This window comes from Ceratotherium simum, chromosome 24 (assembly GCF_057802395.1).
Source record: "Ceratotherium simum simum isolate JZ-2026a chromosome 24, ASM5780239v1, whole genome shotgun sequence".
In the NCBI taxonomy this organism is placed as follows: domain Eukaryota; kingdom Metazoa; phylum Chordata; class Mammalia; order Perissodactyla; family Rhinocerotidae; genus Ceratotherium; species Ceratotherium simum.
The window spans coordinates 45,991,452-46,008,086 of record NC_141923.1 but is presented as its reverse complement, the minus strand read 5'-3'; the positions used below and the strand labels follow the sequence as shown (position 1 = coordinate 46,008,086).

General features: G+C 34.7%; 1 protein-coding gene across 16 annotated transcripts in view; it reads left to right on the top strand.

The window, feature by feature from the left end:
- The window catches only part of KTN1 (kinectin 1), a 102,185-nt gene that overhangs the window by 71,679 nt on the left and 13,871 nt on the right, over window positions 1–16,635 (top strand). For 12 of the 16 annotated variants that reach the window (XM_087448469.1, XM_087448475.1, XM_087448463.1 and 9 more), the window contains 6 exons: window positions 1,561–1,651; window positions 4,434–4,502; window positions 5,829–5,866; window positions 7,384–7,474; window positions 9,550–9,636; window positions 13,048–13,137. In XM_087448469.1, the coding sequence (XP_087304595.1) occupies window positions 1,561–1,651; window positions 4,434–4,502; window positions 5,829–5,866; window positions 7,384–7,474; window positions 9,550–9,636; window positions 13,048–13,137 (466 nt within the window). The remainder of the gene's footprint in view (window positions 1–1,560; window positions 1,652–4,433; window positions 4,503–5,828; window positions 5,867–7,383; window positions 7,475–9,549; window positions 9,637–13,047; window positions 13,138–16,635) is intronic. The other 4 variants (XM_087448478.1, XM_087448474.1, XM_087448472.1 and 1 more) reach the window with 3 other exon arrangements.

The following is a 16,635-nucleotide window of genomic DNA, read 5'->3' as shown; positions in this document are numbered from 1 at the left end:
TATATCATTCTACAGTGGTGAGAACAGTATGTGGACTTCATCTCTTTGGCTCCTGTAGAATTACTTTTAAGAGATTTTGCTTTGATGTGATGCCATCAGTCTTTATTGATGTTTAAGAAGTGGCCCTTTGAAACTGTGTTTTTAAAAGTAAGATATTGAGGATATTTATTAGGTCGTTGTCTTTATGAAGACAAAAGTGATGTCTCTGTTCTTGGCACTAAGATTGCTCATTTGTACTACTAATTGTTTATCTTATGGACATTGTGTAACTGTCAAGGTCCTTTTGTCTTATTTGCTAATAGAAAGCTTAAAGACACGTTTGTGGCCTATCTGTAGTAATTATATAGATCATTAAAGTATGTGATTTAGATTTATTTCTACCTCATATTCTTCTTTTTTTAATTAATAGAATTTTTTGGGTGGGGAGCAGTTTTAGGTTTACAGGAAAAATTGAGAGAATAGTAGAGTTCCTATGTACCCCCTTCTCCCATTTCCATTATTACATCTTGCATTAGTATGGTACGTTTGTTACCACTGATGAACCAATATCAATATATTGTTATTAACTAAAGTCCATAGTTTCCATTAGGGCTCACTCTTTGTGTTGTACATTTTATGGGTTTTGATGAATGGATAGTGACATATTTCCATTATTACAGTATCATAAAAGTTAGTTTCACTGTCCTAAAAATCTCCTGTGTTCCACCTATTCATCCCTCCCTCCAACCGCCCCCTCCCCCAAATCCCTGACAACCACTGATCTTTTTACTGTCTCCATAATTTTGCCTTTTCCAGAATGTTGTATAGTTGGAATTATATAGTATGTAGCCTTTTTAGATTGGCTTCTTTCACTTAGCAAAATGTATTTAAGGTTTGCTGTTCTTTTTTCATTTTTTAATCCCACTCTTCACGTATGCTCTTTTGTTATTTTTCATGTAGACCTATAAACATCTTGAAATTCTTTCTAGATTAAGGTGGGATAAAAACAGTATTCAACTCAGCAAATATTTGAGATCCTCTTATATGCCCTCTGGCACTGGGAATACTGAAATGGCTAAAATGGGTTCCTGCCCTGAGGAAATGGATAGTTAAACAGATCATTTTAATAGTGCTAAGTGTTATGCTAGAGGTCTGTTGCTTAGGATGACAAGGGCAATTGGGATTCACTTGGACTAGATATAGTAAGACGTCTATGTTAGGTAAGGGAGAACCATATTAAATTATATGTAGCATCTATTCAGCACAAAGGGTTGGGCATATTGTAAGTTCCAGTGTCAATTAATATGGCTTTTATTTTAGATTTTCCTCCTAGATAAAGCCATACTTGCTTAAGAAATGTTAAGTATGAAATAAACGGTAGCAGTCTTGGGATGTAATTGATTTTGAGTTGAATGATTCTGGAAGTACTGTCTTTTAAAACAAATTTATAAGTTGGTGTAATTTGGGGAGAAAGAGCTGATAGGCATTGTTTCTGCTATCTTTGTTTCCTTAGGGATATTGCAGTCTGGTTGTCCTTTTTTAGTTATATAACTAAACATATGGTCTTTGTAAAAATTCTAGGTTGAAAGAAAAGGAAAATGAAATGAAGAGAGTAGAAACTATGCTAAAAGAGAGGGAGAGTGATCTTTCTAGCAAAACAAAGTTGTTACAGGTGAATATGATTACTTAAAATTATTGTGTGAATTATTGTTTTTGCATGTTTTAAAACAATTTTAACTACTACAAAAAAAAAATAGAATCCAGATTGACTCTCTCTCCCACCCATATACTGGGTCTCATTCTTCAGAGACAACTGCTGTCAAGTGTTTATATATCTTTTGAGAAATTGCCCATGCATAAAATGTGTGTGTGTATACGTAATCTTTTTTTTGAGGGAGATTGGCCCTGAGCTGACATCTGCCAATCTTTCTCTTTTTCTTTTTTCTCCCTGAAGCCCCAGTACATAGTTGTATTATCCTAGTTGTAGGTCCTCCTAGTTCTTCTGTGTGGGACGCCGCCTCAGCCTGGCTTGATGAGTTGTGAGTAGGTCCGTGCCCAGAATCCGAACCAGTGAACCCTGTGCAGCCGAAGCAGAATGCGCAAACTTAACTGCTGCATGACTGGGCAGGCCCCTTAATTGTTTTTTCAAACATACTATATTTAACCATACACACTTTTGTATTTTGCTCTCCCCCCGGACCAATTAATAATGTTTTTGAGATCTTTCCACATAAGCACGTTTCTATCTTTAACTTTTTTTAAATTTTTTCTGAGGAAGATTTGCCCTGAGCTAACATCTCTGCCAGTCTTCCTCTATTTTGTATGTGGGTCGCTGCCACAGCATGGCTGCAGACGAGCAGTGTAGGTCTGCGCCCAGGATCTGAACCTGGGCTGATGATGCAGAGCGTGCTGAACTTAACCACTAGGCCATGGGGCCAGCCTCTGTCTTTAACTTTTAAAATAGCTTCATGGTATTCTGTTGTATGGTTGTATCATCATTTACATAACCAATCCTAGTTTATGGATACCTAGATTATTTAGAGTTGTATTTCCTGTTACAGCAATTCTACAGTGAATATCCTTGCACACATATTTTCAATAGTTTTGCTAATATATCTGTATTTAAGATTCCTAGAAGTGAAATTTTGGGTCAAAGGTTCATGCAGACTTTTTTCCCCTCTTTTGAAAGAGAGAAAATAGAAAATCAGTATCTCCTAACTTTCATGTAGTTAATATTGAAAGTACTTAGAGAACGTTGATTTGAAGTGGTAGCAAATTTTAGAGGCCTGTGCTGTTTCAGACTACTCTTGGTCACATTTTGTGCTCCAGGGCTTGGTTCTGTCACATCCCCTCTCCCTCCTATGTACATTCATTTTTAATTTTGTTCAGTAATGCTAAATTGCCCTCCAAAATTGTCTTTACCAATTTACATTCTTGCCAACAGGGGACCATTTCCTTTTCATCCTCTAACACTGACACAGATGAAACATTTGATATTATGCTTGAAAGATGGTTGGATTGTTTTAATTTGCATTTGATTGTATATAAATTGGATTTCATTTGTGAATGAATTAGCCTTTAATTTTTCCCACATTTGTTCCTCTGGGTTGAGTTTTTCTTACTAATTTATAAGGTTGGTCCTCTTTACGTAATAAGGGAAATGAGCCTTTTGTCATATGTGAGGTGATTCCTTTTCTTAAGTTTTTCTTTTGACTTTGTGTTTTTTCCCCTCTTTTGGAAGTTTAAAACTTTTATGTACTCACATATAAGTAATTTTGGAGTTTTAAGTCTTGAAAGATACCTCCTACTTTGTGATCATGAAAATATTTTCACATTTTCTTCTAATGTTTATAATTTATTTTTTTGTTTAGATGTTTAATTCATATGTTATTTATTTGAGTAAGTTATGAGAATAACATTTCAGCCTTTAAAAAAAGAAGGCTATGGGGCTGGCCCTGTGGTGTAGTGGTTAAGTGTGCGCACTCTGATGCTGGTAGCCCAGGTTCAGATCCTGGGCACGCACCAATGCACTGCTTGTCAGGCCATGCTGTGGTGGCGTCCCATATAAAGTGGAGGAAAATGGGCACAGATGTTAGCCTAGGGCCAATCTTCCTCAGCAAAAAGAGGAGGATAGGCATGGTTGTTAGCTCAGGGCTGATCTTCCTCACAAAAAAAAAGAAAAAAGAAAAAAAAAGGAAGGCTAGCCATATTATTAAATAATCCATTATCACTTCACTGCAGTGGTTCTGCCCACCGGGGGACATCTTGCAGTATCTGGAGACATTTTTGGTTGTCACAGCTGGTGGAGGGGTGCTACTGCCTCTAGTGGATGGAGGCTATGGGTACTGTTAAACATCCTGCAGTATGTGGGATAGCCACCCACAACAGAGAAATATCCAGCCAAAAATACCACTAGAACTTGCCCTACTCATTTCAAATGTCACTCTATACTAAATTCTTATAGCTATCTGGGTCTGTTTCTGGATCCTATTTTCTTTCATTGAGATGTACCCACTCCCAGGCTAGTACTGAATAATTTAATGATTTTAATTTTGTAATGTGTTTTAATGTAGGGTTTATTACACTGCCTACCCCCCTTTTTTGTGAGGAGGACTGGCCCTGAGCTAACGTCTGTTGCCAGTCTTCCTCTTTCTTTGCTTGAGGAATATTAGCTCTGAGCTAACATCTGTGCCAGTCTTCCTCTATTTTGTATGTGGGTTGCCTCCTCAGCGTGGCTGATGAGTGGTATGGTCTGCAGCCGGGATCCGAACCCGTGAACTCTGGCTGCCAAAGCACAGCGCTCCGAACTTAACCACTACATCATGGAGCCGGCCCCTCCACCCTTTTAAAATTATTATATTTTAGAATTTTCCTGGCTTGTGTGATATGTTGCACAAGTTTATATGGAAAATAAACTCTGTCCAGGTATTCATGTTTAATTTTTGTTTAAATAGGAGATAGAAGATGAAAACAAGTTGTTTAAATCTCAAATTGAGCAACTTAAGCAACAAAACTACCAACAGGTGGGTACTAGTAGATGGCTTGCCTTTTGTTTATGTGGTAGATAACCTGTGACTGTCTGTAAGTATTCTTACCATTTTGCCTTTTCACTGAGAATAAAGTATATGTTGTTTTATTTATAAATGTTTATCAAATTTCCAGAAAACAAAGCAATTTGTTATGCCATTTCCAAGATAAAATAATCTATAATTTATAAAGTGTACACAAATAACATCAGTGTCTGTATTCCAGCTCTGTTATGTGTCTTTTTTCTATGTTTTCAGATCCCCTAGAATGATTTTCTTCGCAAGTCAATTAAAATCCTTTAGGGGCTGGCCCCATGGCCAAGTGGTTAAAAGTTCTGCGTGCTCTGCTTTGGCAGCCTGGGTTTGTGGATTATTTGAATCCCGGGCGCAGACCTACTCCACTTATCAGCCATGCTGTGGAGGCATCCCACATACAAAATAGAGGAAGACTGGCACAGGTGTTAGCTCAGGGCTAATCTTCCTCAAGCAAAAAAAAAAATAAAAGGAAGATTGCCAACAGATGTTAGCTCAGGGTGAATCTTCCTCATATAGAAAAATCCTATAGAGGTCAGTTTAAACATATCTGTATATTCTACCTGCCCTTTCCCCAAACAAAACATCAGTAATTGAAGAGAAACTAAGAAATGTGAGTAGTTTACCATTATTTAAAATACTTTTTAAAGTATAATTCTGCTTGGTAAATATAAAATAAAAATGTGTTTTTTAAAAAAATGTTACCAAAATATTCTTTAAATTAGTTTATTTTATGAATGTATATGGATAGACTAGGAAGTATTTTGAGAGGCAAGAGAATATGAGTCCTTGTCGACAAGAAGCTTTACTAGTTTAGTTTGGGAAATCGTAGTCATCAAGGACTAAAGACCATATGTAAAGGGCTGTGTACCTTTACATATGTAAAATTCGCTTTTTGTCGTATGCAAGTTAACTAACTTTTCCTAGTTTTTCTTTTGACTGCATTTATGATATTTTTTTGACTTTTGAAAGCTTAATGTAGTCAGATATGAATTATACAGTATGAAAATTTAAGGTATTAATTCAGTGCTTTGCACATAGTAGGAAATTGATAAATACTTGCTAAATGAAGAGTTTAAGTATGTAGTGACAATGAAGATTTTGATTTAGCACTCAGTATATTTTATAAATTTGTATGTTTTTATTAGAATTACTTGGTGACAGGCATATAGAATATATGGTATTTTTTACCTTTGGTGTTGTCTTAATTTATATCTGAGAAGAGTTTTAATTTTTTGAAGTCTCGTGGAAAACTTTATTTTGAAATAACATTTAACTCATTTTTAATAGGCATCTTCTTTTCCCCCTCATGAAGAACTATTAAAAATGTAAGTAATAATTTGGATTCACAGTTTGGGAAGTGGTTAACAGTTTTTATGTGTTAAACAGCTCTCAGAGAAGCAATTTAATGTAACTGCAAATGGACAACCTAATTTTTACAGTTCTTGTTAGATTTCTTGAACTTCCCGTCAGTAGAGGTTAGCTGTGCCTTTGATTGAGCTAATGTACCTTTTCGTGGTATTTCATGGTATTTGGATTTCTTTGAATATTTTGTGGAGGGAAATTTTGATTTTTCAGGCCTTCAGAAAACATCTAATCAAATTAAACTATACTTTGAAGGCTTTACTGATTTACCTTAAATTATCTCAATTATCCTTTTTGTGTTGTGGAATTGAATGATGCAAATTTTGGTTTAGCATCTGCATTTTTAAAAAATGTCATAATCTTTATGGTTGCTCTCTTTTAAGGAGACTTTTTTTTTACTGACACATTTTTATTATATTGTTGGCCTGTTTATTTTTCTCTAAGAGGCTGCCTTTAAGGTCATTTCAGATAAGTGGGTATGTTTCAAGATGTTAAATGTCAACTACGTTAAGTATATTAGGTGATGCAAGTAATCTAAATGTTCTTCCATCTTGTTTATAGAGTTGGTGGTTTACTAGTTCAGAATTATTTACTGTTAAATTGAGTCTTGAGTTGGACTATGTAGCAAGGGTCAAGAAACTTTTTCTGTAAATGGCCTGATAGTGAATATTTTAGGCTTTGTGGGCACATAGGTCTCTGTTTCATACTTTTTTTTTTTAATGTTTTGTTTTAACAATCCTTTAGAAGCATAAAATCAGCTCTGGGCTCGAGGGCCGTATGAAAACTGACTGTGGGTCTGGCCCAGAGCCCTAGTTTGCCAACTCCTTGTCTAGAGCCTGATTCTTAGGGGAGAGCTGTTTGTAATTTAACTTTCTACCTAAGCCACTCTCAACTATAACAGAATCGAATTGTGAATCTTTGCCGCCATTGCTTTCTGCATTTCTGGGAAATAACTAGCTCATTAGACAGAACCAGAAGAACATGCATCCTGAGACTGTTATGAAAATCATAAGAGGACACCCACCTCACATTAATATCATACTGTTGTTTTGGGTTAGCCACTTGAAGAGAGTCATAACTGATTTCATTACCTTCTGGAAAAAAAATAATACATTTAAGGGAGTGCTTTTACATCAGTTTTCACTCTTCTGAAAATAGCTACTTTACTGCCTCAGATAAAAATAGAAATAACTACAACTACCGCTGTTCATGTATTCATGAACTGTTTCTTACAGGAAGATTTATCTTTAGCTCAAATGTCAGCATGTCATATTGTGAAAATTTATTTAAAAAGTCATTTCTGAAAATAAGAATTCATAGATAGGCTTTCTATGGTAATAGTAGCTAAGCTTAAAGAGTTTGCCTATTAAGTTAATGCATTTTTCAAAGCGTCATCTACTTACTGTTTTTATTTTGTTATAACATATTATATTTACTGTTTACCTAAAATATTGCTGTATGTATTCATGTTCTGATTTAGAATTTCAGAAAGAGAGAAAGAAATAACTCGTCTCCAGAAAGAGTTAGATTCTTTGATGGATGCTGTTGAACACCAGAGGAAGAAAAACAATGTAAGCAAGTCTTTATCAGAATAAAGCTTTTCTTTTTATTACTTCACTGAAGTATCATGGTTCAGAATTTTTTTTTAATCTGCTTTTGCTTTAGATTTCTTCTTAATCTTTGTAAGAAAGTACTATTTTGTGTGTAGCTTTTGGGGGAGGTTTATTGGGGTAATCATTTTATTGGAGAGCAGATTTTTTTAATGAATGAAAGGACCAATTTGTACACTTCTAAGTATCATTTTAAATATTGAAGCTATAATTATTACAGCTTCAGATTTCTTTACTAAAATACAATTGACTTTCTGTTGAACTTTTATTTGGAAAAATTATTCTTTCAGCTCAGTATTTTAAAATCAAAGGTATTTCCTCGTATTGTGATTGCGTTAGCCGTTTTGTAAACTAAAAGTCTGCCGGTATTCAAACCCAGTATTTTCAATAATTAAATGTCTTTCAAAGCCTTCTGGAACCTCCCTTTTTTAACTGAGAGGTGGTTCAAATTTTCTTAATTAAGCGTGATAGAGGGCTAAGAACCTGAATACATTTATGCTAGAATGGGTAGGGATAGTGCTCTAAGAAATATAAATTCTAGTACTTTTAGTGAATAGACAAATAGTGAATTTAGGTGAATTTCTTAAATTCTCTCTGACCAGAAGGTGACACTTGTAAATAGAATCCAGACATTCTTGCTAGATAAGGAATTTTTGACACCCGAGTATGATTGCTGACTTGAGCAGGGTTAAAAATATTATTGATATCTAAGGGGATATTGATAGTAAATTGATATGTGTTTTTTAATGAAAGTTAAATTTTTTGAAGTTTGCGTTAATTTGTTAATTTAACAAGTTGACATGTTCCTGCACCCCTGAGTTTGTCAAAATTAGGTATGTGAATTGCCCTTTGTGTGTTTGTGTAACATTACTAACAGCATTGCACTTGGCCACAAAACCTGAGGTGAACTTGCCAGTATGCTGCTAACATGGTACCGGCTTTATTATCAGGATTCTCAGACAAGGAGGACGTAGTAGTGCCAGTCTAATGTGGCAGCAGCAGTGCTGGAGGCACTGAAGTGTGTGAAGGGAGCCGGGAGGCTGGAGACCAGCAGATTGCGGCGTCAGTCCATCCATTCTGCCACTTCATTTGCTGTGTATACTTGGCCAAATATCTTAACCTGCTTGAGCTATGGGTTTTCCATCGATAAAATGGGAATAGATACTTCTTGGGGTTGTTGTGAAGATTAATGAGAATTTATGTGAAGTGCCAAGTACACTGTTTGGCGCATAAGTAAGCATTCAATAAGTGGTGATTATTGGCTTTTCATTTTTTGTTTTTAATCTGTTTAGATTTCTAAATCTGAAGAAAGATTGAAATACAGCCGATTGTCCTTATTCGTATTTGCTAGTGAAATACTGTTAAAATAGATCTTTTCAGAGCTCAGTTTCCAGTGACCTCTGTTTCTCTTCCAAGAGAATGTGTTTTATGGCTTTCCAGCCTCCCTGTTTGCCTCAATCAAGTAGCTCCTACAATTCCTGTCAGGTTGCTTTGTGGCATACATTTGACCATGCCAAGACAGGTAGAGAAGCACAGTGAGTTACCATGTCATTCCTAGATAGACTTGAAATGTGTTAATTCAATAAAACCTATTTAGAGAAAAAATGCTATGCTGCAGGGGAAGAGTTCCACAAATGATCCTAGGCCTTGTTTAAAAATCACGTGTAAAGCGTTTGCAGTGCTTGTGTATTTGCTGTGTCCTCAATCCTCTAAAAATCCGTGTACTGGAAATCATATTTGTAATCTTGGTTTGTGTATTTACTTTTGAATGCTTTCCTCTTTGTTACATGTGCACAGTAATTACTTGAAAGCTGACATATTTGGTGTATATACTAAAACACGGGAAGTGGGCATCTTTACTTTCTCATTCAAACTTCTAAACATTGCTTTTTATTTTTTTGCTAATATACATATTTTCCCATTGAAATAATTTTGCAGTAACCAGCATTTAAATGCAGTGCAAAATACTGATGAAGTAAAAAGCAAAAATCTTTCAATATGGATAAACTGAAATCATTTTTTCTAAAAATGATTAGGACCTTCGGGAGAAAAACTGGGAAGCAATGGAAGCATTGGCATCAACTGAAAAAATGCTGCAGGACAAAGTGAACAAGACTTCCAAGGTTGTAAAGCTAACTCCTAGAAATAGTCCACTGAACAGAGAAAATCTGCAGCTTGTCTTAGAATCCGACTAAAGCATTGAATTTTACTGCAATTTAAATATAAAATCTCCTTATCATCCACATTTGTCATTTCTATCATCTCTGCTTTTTTCATCTACTCTTGGAAGCTTTAATTTTGGGCATGCTGGTTTATTGTGATTACCTGATCGTTTGAGCTTTGGTGATGACTGCTTGAAGCTGAAGAGGCTCAGGAGGCCTGTGCTGTCTGTGTAAGCTCTTGTCAGCCAGAGCGTGCCTCTTGGGGTGGTTAGGAGAACTTGGATGAAAACCTGGAGCCAAACAATCTAGCTGAATTAACAAACACATTTGAATACGTAGGGTGTACCTAGAATGCACGGTGAACTCTCCTAGGTTCTTTGGGGCACACCAAGATAACTCAGACAAGGTGGAAAATAAGTTTTAAAAAGTCCAGGGAAAGGATCAATTCTGGATGTGTTCTTGGAGATGGTTCCTTAGAAGAGGTGGAATTAAAATTAAACTTCAGGTTTTGAGGCAGCTGGACAGTAATGGTGCATGTGTCATGTTTAGTATGGAATATTAGCATAAGGGATAGTTCTCGTGACGCGAGTATGTAAAGTACTCCTGAAACAGATCCCCTTGTACCTTCAAACCATAAAGGATATTCTCCCTGAGTTCAAGTTGTTCCATGGGTTTAAAGATTTCTTACGAATTGTAATTGAGAAGTTATTTTTAATGATCAAGAGAAGTGACTGTGCCAATTCAGCCAAACATTTTGACAATTCCTGCTGAGAATAAATGTGGAGCTGGAGTGCTGAATTTTGCAGATGGGTAAATAAAGTTCATTAATTCAGCATTGTATTCCGCATTCTATAGCATTTTGTGTCCAATAGTAATCTATGGAATTTTAAATGCAAGTCTTAGTGACATTTGAAGGACTTTTTTTTTTTTTGTGCAAAATAGAGTTTTTATAAATTTTTTGATCTTGTATATGTTTGTAGTTACATTTCCTTGAGTGTAGTGGATTTGTATTTACTTACATACCTATTCACCTGGCCCTAATTGTCACAAAAACCTGAATTTGAGACAGCTGGCAGATACTGGGACCAGCGAAATTGAGGCCAGGTTGGGCATTATTGTGTCGTTGTAAGTGATTGCAGTCAGTTCTGTTAGCAGTAGGGGTTCTGGTATAGTTTCTATAACTTTGTTTTTCACTGTTAAGAGCTACCTTTTAGCTTTTATTTTGTTAATGAGTCTGGGTATTTAGGAAGTGCTAATCTCTTAATATCGTGCCATTCCTGCAAGAAGGTATATGCCATTTGTCAAAAGTATTCTTGCATATTATGATTCCAAAACATGAGTATAAGAATTTATTGATATTTCAAAACTCATCACCAAGTGCGTGATGGCTTCTTGCATAGCTAGTGATCTACAGAGAATAGAATTTACAGTCTCTCTCTGTTTTAATGGAATTGAGACAGTCCTCAGCGTAGGTAGAAAGTGATGTTTGTTGACCCAGGACCACAAGTTGTGCTGTAAGGAGTAAATATTCTTGAGGAGCTACTATGAATGACAGGTTCATATGAAAGGTACTTCATATATATTACACTTAGATAAAGATAGTAAGGATATTATAATCAATTTTCACTATTAGATCTTTTCCAGGTCTTGAATTGGAATGGAAATTACTATCCACCACCAAATTACCTATGTCAAATGAAAAATTTAGCTAAAATTGTTAGTATAGAATAAAAGTAACTTCTCATCTTTGTGCCTCTTGGTTACAAGTTAGAAGCTTACTTCCTTTTGTGAGATTCTTTTTCCCTTGGGCAGTTTTCAAAAAAGCTGCTGTTCCAGTGTCTCTTTTCCTAACTGATTTTTAAAAATCTTTTTAAAGATTTCTCTACCCCTTCTATGGTCAGATGATAAAAGTTAACCTCTTAATTGTCTCTGAATTACCAGTTAACCACTTTCCTTGAATGAGTATTCCTTATTTTATGCAGTTATGTGGGTGTATTCCTGGAAAATAGTGGACTTTATTGAATTACTGAAAATACTGCATTAAAACATCTATTTTTGGGCCAGCCCCAGTGGCCTAGTGGTTAAGTTCAGCACTCTCTGCTTCGGTGGCCTGGGTTTGGTTCCCGGCACGTACCTACACCACTCATCTGTCAGTGGCCATGCTGTGGTGGTGACCCACATACAAAAAGAGGAAGATTGTCAGTGGGTGTTAGCTCAGGGCGAGTCTTCCTCAGGAAAAAAAAAAAAAAGTCTATTTTTTAAATCCTGCCACTAGTCCTGAAGTGTGAACAGAATGATTAATCTCTAGCTTTTTATTGTATAACTTTAGATTTTCGTGTTATTAGATTTTCTTAAATTGAAGTATGTGCATCTTAAGTCTGTGATAGATTTCAAAGATCACATTTAAATGATGGGGGAGACAGGGTTGAGATCTTGCTAGCTTGCTTGCCTTCTTGTCACTTGTTGAACTTTACAGGTGTTGTTTTGAGATGATTTTCTTGGCCTAGTTTAGATGTGCATTTTTATAGGTGTCATTTTTTTTATCTTGTAGAGCTAGTTTGAATATTAGATTTTTATTTTGTGTGTGATCAAGTCATTACCCTAATTTTGACAAACCATGGTTTTGAGTTAATAATTGATATCCATTAGATTTGGAGTTAAAATAACCAAATTTAGACATGCATTTGTAATACCTTTAAATTTACAGCTGACAGAGTCCATACACAAGTGTCAGAATTAGTCTTATTGATGCTTGGCGTTGGGGAGGTAATATGCCATCAGGCTGTCCTTTCTCTTTCCTCCTTCTCCCATGTTTACCACTCATCAAATTTTGATGATATATTTTTTTTTTTTTGCTTTGTTTAGCATTAGTAGCTTCACCTGACCTTGAAGCTGGAAATATGAAAGTGGCCATTTTAATTCCTTGGCATTGTAGTCCATCAGTGATGCATTTTTTGTAGAGAGATTTGCCAGCCAGTAAGCCTCAGTTGTGTTGCCCAGATGCCTATTTTTTGCATGTAGTTTGCTTTAGCTGTAGGAAGTGTTTTCTGTTTTTGTTTGTTTCTTTTTTGAATTGTTTCTGGAGGAGCAAATCACTTGATTTCTAATGGCAAGGACAATGTTCATATTGTCAGATATTGCCTTGGCTTGATTAATATAAGACAGTATTTGTTATTTAGGATGCTTTAGAGATTTTGCAGATTTTTTCTTATGAATGCATTTTGATATTTTAAAATGGGAAATTTTAACATTCGTCAGTATTAAAATGAATTTTTAAAATACTATGACTTTTTCCTCCCTTAGAGCTTAAGACTGTAGTTTTCTTTAATTCTGTAATCTTGTAAGTTTGATGTAGTTCATCTTCTGCTTTAGGAAAGACAACAACATGTGGAAGCTGTTGAGTTGGAAGCTAAAGAAGTTCTCAAAAAATTATTTCCCAAGGTGTCTGTTTCTTCAAATTTGGTAAGATTAATTTATCATTTTTGTAAACATGACATCTGTATCATTATTCAAGGAAGTTGTGAATAGGCAGCATTTGCAGTCTGCACTTGGTTTCAGTAGTGCACCGATTCCTTATCCTTTCCATTTTTAACCTAGGGTGCTTTTGAGTGGTTAAGATCGATAACTTGCTTCAAAACTCATTTATGCTTATTCAACTGTTACTTTTGTTATATTCTACAAAATTTACGTAGAAGACATGTTATTTAGAACATCATAAACATCGTGTTTGAGAAAGAAATATTTCTCAATGGTTAATAAACCGATAATGTTCCTAATGGCTTTATTCAAAGTAGAACTTAAAGTGATTGCTTCTTAGTTTTAGGACACTTTATTTTTTAATTAAATATATTTAATAATATGAACCAGGCTCCTTTCATTTCAAAACTTAAGATTTTGGTCATCTGTTAACTTCTTCAAGCAGAGGTCTTGAAGATGATACACAACAACTTGCTTTACTTAAGGTTGTATGTGTTTTAAGTGGAAGAGAAAAGTTGCTTTGATTCAGAGAATTAATACAGTGCATATTTGAGGGCAGAGAAAGCCAGTGAGTGTATTTGTAGTTTCCTAAAATGGTGGCATGGGTGTTTTTTTTAATTTAATGGAAAATTGTATACATACTCAAAAATGGAATAGCATATTGAGCCCAGTGTACCCAATATCCCACTTCAGCAATTATCAATATATGGCATGCATTGATATACCATCTTTTTTTACCTCCTACCGTGCACTTCCTAGATTATTTTGAAGGAAGTCAAACATCAGAATATTTCATCTGTAAATATTTCAGTACCTATTTTTAAGAGATAAGAATTCCTTTAAAAAAACTATTACTACATTTAAAAAAATCCTTAGTTTCATACATCTAGTCAATACTTGTATTTGTCCAGTTGTCATATAAATTGTCTATTTTAATGGAATAAAACCTACTTATTTGGGTCCTGACTAAAACAAACTATAATAAGATCAACATGTAATTGGTTTAAGATATCTCTTAGATCTTTTTTATTCCACGAGTTCCCTTTTTGTCAGCAAACCTTCCCCCCTCTTTTTTTTTGAGGTGGTGGTTTCATATGTGGTTTCCCAGTCTGGATTTAGGTGACTGCATCCCTGTAGCGTTAGTATGTTCTTCTGTGCTTTGTGTATCCCATAAATTGGTAGTCAGTAGAGGCCTGATTAGATTCAGGCTTAGTACTTGGGGTTGGGGTAGGATCGGGTGGCGGCGAGGCTACTCCCTGGGCAGTGTTGTGTACTTCCATCAGGAGGTCTGTAATGTCGGCTTGTCTTTCTTTGGCCCGTTGGAGGTTATTTAGGATGGCTACCAAATCCTTTTGGCACAACACTGCTAAACTTGGGTAGTTTCTTTACTTTGTGATGTGACCAGGTTTTCCTGATTTAATATGTACATTTCCTACCCAAACTTGGAATTAACTATTTCTACAAGGCTCTTCTTTCTGTGGGCACTGGGGGCGGGGTGGGGGGGGGGTGTAAATAAACTTAACAGCCTGTTCTATGTGTAGTCTGAGTTTTGCTCTCTTAGATTATATCTACATGTAGTCTACATTTAACATGCCCAAGAAGCAAACATTCTTTTGTTTCCATAGTAATTGTTGAGGATACATTCAGGGTGATCAATTTAGTAGATATCTACCACTGTGGGTTGAAGTGATGAAGTAACTTGTGCTGGGCAAACGTATGGATACATTGTCAGTTCTAGGAACCTAGAGAAGGCGTTGCTATTCATATATTTCATATTTTTTCCTTTGTGGCCATAACCTGTTTTTATTTCTTTATTTATTCCTACTTTATATTTTATTACTTAATGGAAATAAAATGTCAGGGTTTGTTTATTTGGCAGTATTTTATGAACCAAGAGAGTTAATGATTTATTATTTCTATTCTTTAAAGATTGTGTAAGATCACCAGCATTAAAAATTTTTTTTAATGTAACCAATTCATTCTTAACAGCAATGTTACCCATCCTTAACAAGCAAATCTTTTTGACATTATAAATATTTGTAAATCACCATGAGACATGGATGATGGTATTTGGCTTTTGTTCACTCACTTGTTAAAAGTTGAATATTTCTGCATGTTGTCTGTATATTTAAGAAATGTATTAAACTTTCTGTGTACTACTTAGGGTCTAGCATTTCAGGTTTTTAAAAATATGAAGGATAATCTATTTATCTTAAGATAAAGCAATAATAAATTAAATTTAATGTTAAAATAAGTTAATATAGTCAGTAGATATAAAAGAGAATTTATACGTGAAGTAAATTTTTTTTACTGTTTTCTGTTGCTTTTTTGCTAAGCAAATCAGCGTAGGAGAGATCTAAACTATATGACCTGGAGGGAGGTTTACAAACTTTAAGCAACTAAATCAGTTTCTCAGCTGACTTTAATTTATATTGAAGCTCAGTATTTGAAACTAAATAGGATTTTAATAGTATACATTTAGTCTTGATTCAAATTTATAATATGAGAATGTAATTTTTTTTTTAATGCAGAGGCTTTTTTGACTGATTTGTACTATGGGGTCTTGTACTGTGGTATTGTACCATGGGGGTGATCTCAGCATCCAATTTTATATTTTATTCTTCTTTAATAGAATATAGAGAATCCTGATTCAGCCACATAAGGAAAGCCTTAAATTAGAGCAGTCAATAGAAATTTCATGTGTGTTCTTTTTTCTTGGGTTAGACTAAACCAAAGACTTAAAAGAGGAATAAGAAGAAATTTGATTTAAAGAATCTAAAAAATATTCTTTATCAGAGTTTAAAATTCAGACAATAAGCATCAAAAATCTAGAATAATTTAGAGTAATGACTAAAACTATAAATAATATGCTTTGTGTTTGCATCAGCTAGCCTGTCAGCACAGATAGAGTTTTTGTTGGTTTTAAACAAGTAAATGTTTGTATATTCTTATCATTTTTCATTATGATTTTAAAGACACTTCATAATACATATTTATTTCGAAGTATTTTCAGAACCCCTGGAGCACCTTCATAGAATTTAAAATCCTTTGGATAGAGTATCTTCAGTTGAACTTCAGTTATATACTTAAGATAGTTTTTGAGAACTGGTTTACCTGAAAAAAAGTTTTGAAAAAGTATTCATTCTATGTTTTCTGCATTTTAAAGGTTGAATCTATTAGTCCTGGCACTAGTTAAGTGGTAGAGGCTGGATTTGAGCCCAGGTCTTCTATCTATAAGTTCAGAATTCAGTTGCAAATATCCTTGGTCAGGGTAAATAAGTTTTGATTTTAATGGTTGTACATAGGTATATTTTTAGTGTTTATTTTCAAGGCTGGGTTATGTACAACTTATGCAACAGTTATATTCTTCTTTGAAATTTCCAAAGGGGTGGTGGTTTTGTCTGTGTAAGTTTCTTTTATAATCATCTAATTTGGTTATTTAAAATTTTTTACTTATTTCATTTAGATATTTTTGGAAATTGG